The sequence below is a fragment of the Stegastes partitus genome, unplaced genomic scaffold (assembly GCF_000690725.1).
Source record: "Stegastes partitus isolate 25-593 unplaced genomic scaffold, Stegastes_partitus-1.0.2 Scaffold703, whole genome shotgun sequence".
Classification (NCBI taxonomy): domain Eukaryota; kingdom Metazoa; phylum Chordata; class Actinopteri; family Pomacentridae; genus Stegastes; species Stegastes partitus.
The window spans coordinates 177,581-187,261 of record NW_007578434.1 but is presented as its reverse complement, the minus strand read 5'-3'; the positions used below and the strand labels follow the sequence as shown (position 1 = coordinate 187,261).

General features: G+C 38.4%; 1 protein-coding gene across 1 annotated transcript in view; it reads right to left on the bottom strand.

Moving 5' to 3' along the window:
- LOC103363939 (tissue factor-like) overlaps positions 1-9,681 on the bottom strand; it is a 53,647-nt gene that overhangs the window by 28,362 nt on the left and 15,604 nt on the right. Inside the window, exons 3-4 of the mRNA XM_008290918.1 lie at positions 7,392-7,397; positions 682-866 (exon numbers count right to left, since the gene is read on the bottom strand). Coding sequence (XP_008289140.1) covers positions 682-778 — 97 coding nt within the window. The 5' untranslated portion in view covers positions 779-866; positions 7,392-7,397. The remainder of the gene's footprint in view (positions 1-681; positions 867-7,391; positions 7,398-9,681) is intronic.

Here is a 9,681-nt window from a genome sequence, read left to right as displayed (position 1 = left end):
ACATGGAATTAGAGAACAGTATCATCTGTATACAGTATCATCTGCATAAAAATGAAATTTGGCATAGGAAACATTATCTGTAATGTTATTTATGTACATGATGAAGAGGAGTCCTCCTAGAACCGACCCCAGGGTTCAGGCCATTACAGACTACAAACCTACCAACTCCAAGCCCCCTTCATAAGCTTAACAACTTCTGTGCTCACTTTGTAGGGACAACCAGAAGACAGCCATCAAGACTACACTCCCTGTACACCACCAACCTTACACTCTCTCCAGTCAACGTGTGTGCTGTGTTGAGCAGGATTAATGCATGCAAGGCTGACTTCCTAACCAACAAAACCCAGTTTGCCAGGTTAGACAATCGCACATCGTCAGCCTTGACTTTGAACACTGGCGTCCAACAAGGTTACATCTTATGTCCTCTTCTCTACTCCATGTTTACCTACAACTGCATACCTACTCGTGGTTCCACCATGAGTTTGCAGATGACACAACAGTGGTGGGTTAAAACAACAACGATGAGACAGCCTACAGGGAAGAGTTTTGACACCTGGCAGTGGGGTGCATCAGCACAATACCCACAATACTAATAAGACCAAGGAATTCATTGTGAACTTTAGGAAGACAAAAGCTATCTATCTATCTATCTATCTATCTATCTATCTTATATGATTTTACCTGCAGTGGTGATGCTCCAGGCAGACAAACAGAGTCCAAGATTAAGCAGAGTCTTCACAGATGCCATGTTAGCACAATGGTCTCTTCTTTCCCTCATTTTGCTGGTTTTGTAAAAAACTGTTTGAACTAAGAAGACGTAGCTGCTGAAAATATGTTCCTCTAGGTTGCAGCTGCTCGGGCTCAGTGCCGTTTCCGTTCAGCAGGACAGAGTGTGGGAGCTGAAACGGGGTGGGGCTGGGGGACTGTTCAGGGTTCTGCCTCACTCGCTTGCTAATCCTTCCCACATGCCTGCCTACACATGGGGTTTCTACAACAGTTTGCTCACTCTGAATTCCTGGTTCTATTGCCAAAGCACACAAGAAGAACATGAATGCCCTCTGGCTGACACACCACAAACCTTTTAAAGTTTTACTGTGTCAGAGAAACAGTGGTATTTAAACACACTAGATTACAAAGAAGCATGAGTGTGGTTACTCATGCTTACTTACGGTAAGAGTGCAGTCACCGGAATTCTCTCCGCTTTCTGTACCATTCGGCTCATCCATTCAGTGGCGTTTTTGTGAAAACCAAACAGCTTGATGCCCTATTGCCTTGACAACTAATGGGCTTTGTCCAAGTGGCCTAGATTAATTTCTGTGTTGGCATTTAGGTTACCAGGAAACTTATTTATGTCTTTCTAATCTCACACAACAGCAATGAAGATTTAGTATGTGGAAATACTCAATAAGCCAATATGAGACATCAGTGCTTTCATTTCCATTTCCAGTAATTGATATATGTGATATCATTTATGTTGTATTTGACAGTTGCTTTCTTTAGCTGTGTAAAATGCAAAGAGACTAAGCAACAACTAAAACTAAGCAATATGGTTTTGTCATGTGTATAGTCAAAATGATCATCAGTGATCATCAAGAGTTCTCTAAGGGACACAGGAGGGATTTACTGTATGGATGTAATGAAATAAACATGCCTTATAAAGGTTGTTTGTGTGGTCCTATATGTTGAAATTAACAAATGGAGCATATTACATCTGTTTTACTGTGCTGTACTCTAGCGTTATTGGTCTTGGAAGAGCAGGAAGAATTACAGTATTCAGTTATTACATATACCTACCTGTTTACTGTGCTTCATGATCCATGATCAGTGGTACTGAACACTGACCCAAAAATGTTGAAATCAAGGTTTGTTAGCAAGTCATTACATCGTGTGATTAATGGGTGAGTAATGAATGATGGGGACCTAGGACGCTCCACCAGTCTGTAAGAACTGAGTCAGTCTCTTGAATGATGGTGAAATGTCTTAAAGAACCAAAGAGAGAGAGTGCGTGCGTGTGTGTGTGTGTGTGTGTGTGTGTGTGTGTGTGTGTTAACTTGTGCAAATTTCAATGTTATTTACCTGCCCTCTGCTCTTCAAGTGAGCACGAAAAGAAGCCAAGGAATGTGGGTCTGAAGAAGATAAACTGATACAGATCTACAGCGGGTATTTTCAATTCTTGTGAGAATCCGTGACCCTGTAATTTCATCTATTTAAGGTAATGGCATTTGGGTCCATCAGAGACCTGCAGTGAACATCTGGGACGTGCTCAGACAGACCCAGTGGCTTGAGCAACTGTGTGGGAACATTGCAGCAGTATGTGTCATTTGGGGGAAACCTCCTGGTGACCATTAGAAACCATTTGACTGTAGTTGAACCTCGCCTCCAAATATGTACACAGAAACTCAAAGAAACACTTACTTCCTCCTAAAAATACACGAACATATAACTCTTTTGAACTGACATTTTTATGGAGCTGTAATACCAGGATTCTTGTTTTTTTTTACATCACTGACATTTTTATTAAGGCAGTTTAAGATTAGGGTTGGAAGCAATGGTAATCTTAATTAAATCTTGAAAATAGTACAAGGTAGAACATATTGGCACACTAGATTTTCTAGACAGACAGGACAAAGGTCACAAACTCCAGTCTCTGGGGACACAGTCCCGTCCCTTCCCTATGAGATCACACTTCCTGGATTGAAACAAGTGTTGCAGGGGAAAATATTGTGAGCCAAAAGTATGTTTCCACCAACATATGTCTGTCAAAATATGTCAGTAAGACATTAATGATATTTTAGAAGATAGATTTAGTCAAGGATGCACGGTTTGAGAATGTTGCATCAATGGGCCTTACAGTTACATGACAAAATACTGTCATGCAATAATTCACAATATGCTTTATTATTGTCCCAAAATGTTAGGCTGTAGGATCCACAGAGTTGATAACTTAATAAAATTACTGATTCACTGCTGCATTTGTATTATTTTGGCAGTAAATTCTAAAAATCTACCAACTTCTGTTTAATCATGGCAGTGTCAGTTATAGGAAATAACTTTGAAATAATGAACATATTAAATCAAAAAGAAAAACACTACATGGCACTGAAGTTGTCTAGTTACCTAACTGCAGCAGATCTTTTTTTTCCAAGTCTGTATGGATTGAGGAGTAACATCCACAGGCTAACAAAAAGTCTACTGTAACACATCAGCAACTAATTAACAACAACAACAAATAAACTTACTGATAAATCTACCAACTGCTTAGAGTGGATACTTTCAATTTCCAACATCCATATTTTAAAAGTTATTCACATTTGTATTTCATACATTGCAGGAGGACTTTACAAATCTCTCAAACGTGAGTGAAACTACACACCCTGTTTTATTGAACCTCTAACACCTGTTCTTGGATGCCCTAATGATGATCAGATGGAGCCTTGCAAGAAATACATTTTAAAGCAAAAGACATGAATATGAATGCCTAATTTGTCATTAGTTTTGTCATCAACCAAACTACAAGACACATTCCATTTTTTAACTGTTGATGGCACTCAATGAAAAGTGAGGGAATCATTACAATCATTCTGAGAATAGTGGCAATTAATCCAGTAATTATTTAAATATTCCCCACTTAATCAGATTAGCCTCATGGTGGCGTTATGGGAAAGAAGTCGGGGAATCAGAAACGTCATTACTGATCAAAGTGGTGGATCAACTGATCAACACATCTGCTTGCTGCAAGCATGGCTAAAAACAAAGTGGAGCTACAGCCTGATCTACACACTATACTTATATACATCACCTGCAATTCTGCATAATAAAGTCCACTAACATCACTTTGCATTACTTATGAATATTTTTATATTTCTGTAAATATCTGTCATATTGTTCTATTTTCACTCTGTGTACATATCACTGTTATTTGTATATGTGGAGCAAAGGCATGTGCAATTTCATTATACATTGTATAATGACAATAAAAAGGACTCTGACTCTGATTCTGATTCTGACATAACATTATTAAAAGGCAAAGATTTGACCTGGCTTTAGTGTATTTATTTCATACCACCTTATCTGGACATGAAAAAAAGATGAGCTCACTGAATATTTATGTAGAACTTTATGTGAGCAACTCTAAATCAAAGCTGTGCTGATTACTTAAAGTTTTGCTGGAAATAAGCTGAAACCACTGACAGCTGGTTTTGATCATTGCGACAAAGTCCACCAACACACACAAACAAAATGAACAAAGCATCATCCAGTTCCTGTTGCTCTAGAACATTTTATAAAAACATTGAGTGTGTTTCAGGGGCATGAGCATCCCAATTATTGGGCTTATCCCAGTTTTATTACATCTGAGATGTGATGTTTACATTGAACATGCACATCCCGTTACAAGTCTTAACTGTTAATATCTGCTCCCTGATTACTGTGTTCTTTTCATGCAGGAAGAGATATAGTGATTCAGAATAGAGAGTAATTTACAGCCCACTGGCACACACTATACACAGTATGCTTGTATGGTAAAAACCAGATTCTTCCGCTGACATTGCAGTGCTCTGAGCTCCAAACAGATTGCCTACATATTTGCATGTTGTATTACAGGCACAACAACAGTTATTTTGCTCAGTGTGTGTGTTTGGTTTATAACATCCTTTTTGTAATAATGTAGCCAACCTTACCCTGAAGAATTTCACAAGAAAATCACCTCAAATCCCTTTTGAGCCGCATTCAGTCCTGAGGGGTATAAGTGGTGCCTCAGTCTGGCCTGTTACATCAGGGATGGGAGAGTCCAAGACATAAGACAGAAAGTGTAATATTTCAGCAGAGTGCCCTCCCTATCTTGGGGTGTGGAAACCATATGAGCAATATTTGGATAAGGACTGTCAGTTTCCTGGAAATGTGCTGTATGAGCTAAGCATGCTGTCTCATAACCCACATGTTTACAGGGAAATGTAATCGCTCACCGAGTCACTCATGCTTTGGTGCATGGTTCTGACTCACTGAATAGGTGAATATATGTAAGTCTCAGCTTTAGTTTGATTGCACCAAACTATTTTGAGTAACCATAAAACATACACATTGAGTCACTCAACTCTTCAGCATGGGGATGGATGCATCATGTGCTGAACTTTTGTTGGGAAACTTACGAAACAGGAAACATTTCTGTGGTAAAAGGAGGGATGGATTCAGTTAAATAAATAGGCCAAAAATTTCCAACATCTGTAAAACAGCTGGAGATGACGCCTTCAGCCTCAAGAGACACAAGCTGAAGGTGTTGTAATGGCTCTCACATTCCTCTGACTAAAACATCATTAAGAAATAATGGACAGTTGTGTTTACAAGGCCAAAGTTGTGAGACTTGCAGGAGGTGTCGGTGTAGTTTGGAACATACTCTTACAAACATACACATATACTGAACAAAAATGTAAACAACAGTTTTGTTTTTGCTCCTATATTTCATGAGCTGAACTCAAAGATCTGAGATGTTTTCTATGTACACAAAAGGCCTTCTTTGTTAAAATCTGTGTTAGTGAGCACTTCTCCTTTGCCAAGATAATCCACCCACCTCCCAGGTGTGGCATGTCAAGATGCTGATTAGACAGCATGATTATTGCACAGGTACGTCTTAGGCTGGTCACAATAAAAGGCCACTGTAAATGTGCAGTTTTATCACACAGCACAATGCCACAGATGTCGCAGGGTTTTTTTTGTTTTTGAGAAAACATAATACAAATACATACAGTAATAGAACAAACAGCAGGAGGAGAATCCAACTCTTAAGTAACATTTAGACCACACATACAATATATCAATCAAAATCAGGCCTCAGTTAAAATGTAGGTGAGCCATTTAGACCAAATTTCAGCAAAGATATCAATTTTATATCCTGGTTTAAATGTGATTCTCTCTGTAATAAACATCAATCCAGTCATTTATAGTAAGTATGTCTCTTTTCAACCATTTCAGAGCCTTCTTGCTTGCTACTAACAATAGTCTCAATAGATATTTATCTCTCTTTGCACATTTAAGTTCTTCTAAATCGTTAAAGTACATGATTTCAAAGTTAAAGCAGATTTTAAATTTAAAAACTGCCTCCAAGACTCCATGGACACATTTCCGAAATGGAGCCACAGAGGGGACAATCCCAAGATGTCACAGGTGTTGAGGAAGTGTGCAGTTGGCATGCTGAATACAGGAATGTCAACCAGAGCACCGAACAGCTGCTGCAACAATTGGTTTGCATTACCAAAGAATTTCTGCACAATCAGAAACCGTCACAGGGAAGCTCATCTACATGCTCGCTGTCCTCATCAGGGTCTCGACCTGACTGCAGTTTGTCATTGTAACTGACTTGAGTGGGCAAATGCTCACTTTTGATGGTGTCTGGCACTTTGGAGAGGTGTTCCCTTCACGGATGAATCCTAGTTTTTAATGGACAGGACAGATAGCGACAGCATGTATGGTGTTGTGTGGGTGAGCGGTTTGCTGATGTCAATGTTGTGAATCAAGTGGTCCATGGTGGCGGTGGGATTATGGGATGGTCAGGCATATGTTATGGACAACAAACACAGGTGCATTTTATTGATGGCATTTTGAATGCACAGAGATACCATAGCGAGATCCTGAGGCCTATTGTTGTGCCACGACCATCACCTCATGTTGCAGCATGATAATGCACGGCCCCATGTTGCAAGGACCTGTACACAATTCCTGGAAGCTGAAAACATCCCAGTTCTTGCATGGCCAGGATATTGAGAAGGTTTGGGATGCTCTGGATTGGCGTATACGATGACAGGTCCCAGTTCCTGCCAATATCCAGCAACTTTGCACAACCATTGAAGAGGAGTGGACCAACATTCCACCGGCCACAATCAACAACCTTATCAACTCTATGCGAAGGAGATGTGTTGCACTGTGTGAGGCAAATGGTGGTCGAACCAGGTACTGACTGGACTCTTTTTCTGGACTGTGGGAGGAAGCCGGAGAACCTGGACAGAACCCATGCTGCACAGGGGGAACATGTAGAAAGATTCCAGGCGTCCTAACCGGGACGTGAAACGGGGATCTTCTAGCTGTGAGGCAACGGTGCTGATCACCGAGCCACATTGCTACCTGTTTTTTTTTTTTTTTTTGTATTGAGCTATTGCAAAATATCTACGTATTGTTCAAAACATAAGTCATCACAGAGCACCTCATTTAGCAAGACTGAAGCAGCAGAAATGGGAACTCAGAGACCAAGAAATTTAAATTAATTCAGATTGTCTACTCCTTGAATGAACCAAATGTGTGCACCTCATGTAAAATACAGCGTAGTGTCAATATGTGTCAATAAATGACTGCAAAGAAAGACAATAAAACTGTGGCCATGATGTGCAAAGTGTGTGAAGCCATCAAACCTTACTTTTGATGTGTATATGGAGTGTGGAGAGACAGGATGAATATTACCAGATTTCTATTTCAACTGTGTGGCTGTGGATGCACCTATCACACAGTTAAAGCATGAAGTGGTTTGTAAACTGATGGATGCTTACAATGGGTTGATTTAATCATGTAAATTTGGATTCACAGCTTGCTCTCAAACCATCTTGTTACTGACTGCTGGTGATCCACACGACTTAAGTTTTGACATCTCAACAAGTCCATAAAGGTCCCTCTGTTGACAGGCCAATGCAGTCCAAAATATGTGCGACTTTGATTGATTGATGGACTGGGTCCACATATTCGAAAAGGAATGAGAAGAAGTATATCAACACTTATTTATTCCCACCCCTTTTCCGTAAATGATTGATTGATAATTTCCAGTTTCCTAAATATATACATATGATATACATTTTTTTTGTACATATAAGATACCATGAAAATATATACAATTATAATACTGCCAATTTATATATATACACACATAGAATAGAATAGAATAGAAGTTTATTAATCATATGTACACATTCACACACACACACACATACACACATACACACACACACATACACACATACACACATACATACATACATACATACATACATACATACATACACTCATACTAAGGAAAATAGATCAAGAACGATAATTAATTCATAGTTACCAATTGAATAAGTAAAAAGATGAACATTAACTCCTGTAAACGTGGCATATGTCAAACCCTCTCTTCATCCCTGTACTGTGTAAAGATCATGTTTTTATACTGTACTGTAAACTGGTGTCCGTTTGGACATTGCTTCAACTCCACATTCAAACCGTTCCACAGTCTTACTCCACATACTGAGACACAGAAACTTTTTCTGGTGCAAGGTTTGAGGTTGTGTTTTCTTCTTAAGTTATAGCTCCCTTCTCGACCACTGAACAATTTTAGAATATTTCCTGGTAGTATTGTATTTTTGGCCTTGTACATTATTTGTGCCGTTTGATATCCCACTAGATCTGTAATTTTGAGTAATTTTGACTGTAAGAAGAGGGAGTTGGTGTGTTCCACGTACCCGACCTTATGAATTATCCTTATTGCCCTTTTTTGGAGAATGAATAGTGAATCTATCAAACTCTTGTAATTATTACCCCAAACCTCTACACAGTATCTTAAATATGGTAAGACTAATGAATAGTATAGAATGTGGAGTGACTTCTGATCCAGAACCTGCTTTGCTTTGTACAATACTGCGATGCTTTTTGATATGTGTACATGTTTAATATGCGATTTCCAGTTAATCTTTTCATCTATTGTTACCCCAAGGAATTTATGTTTAGAAGTGCTTTCAATTTGAACTATCTCTGCACTTGTGTACTTGTTCTGCAATTACTAAATATCATTAATTTAGTTTTATTTAAGTTTAATGTTAATTTATTTCTATCAAACTATATTTTTAATTTTCTCATTTCTGTAGTAATGTCTTCTAGTAGTTGATCTAAATTGTCAATGTCCAGTATTTCTTTCTCATCCACTGCTTTGAGAAACATTGAGCTGGGATTTCCCTCTGGCAGCCTGTCTGGTTTTTTTCCAGTTGTTCCTGGATTTGGGATTCTTGATGCTAAGTCAGGTCCAACATTTACAAAAGAATGATTAAATCGGTTAGCTATGTCCTCCATATTATAATGCTCCTTATCTTTGTCAATGAAATAGCTAGGATAACTTGTTAGTCTTGTACTATTTTTTATAAAACTGTTCAGTATATTCCATATTCACTTTTCCTCTAATATTCTTTTTACTTTTCCCTATAATATGAGTTAACTTGTTTTTAGATTTTTTTAATATCTATTTTCTCCCTCTTTAGATCTTTGTCTTATGAAATCCCTGTACCCCAAGGGCAATAGTGTGCATGCAAGTAATATGTAGCATATTATGTACAGTTAACCAAATCCACATGTATGCAATAGAGTCCTCCAAGCAGACTCCCATAGACTAAAAAAGTGATATAATTGAAAGCACTGTACACGTCTGTCTGCAGCTGTCAGTGTGTCCATCTGCACAGGTACAGCTGTATAATCATGGCTTCAGACTTCTTTTTACCAATGTGTCTTTACAAAATGATGGAAATGAGACCAAGTTTATTATAGTATCAATTAGTGCTGTCTAGAGATTAAAACAATTGAGAGCTTAATTAATTATGATCTGTAAATAATTTATCTAATTCATCTCTTTTTTAATCTCACCTAGAAAAGCCCTCAACTTGAGGTATTTTCATTTAC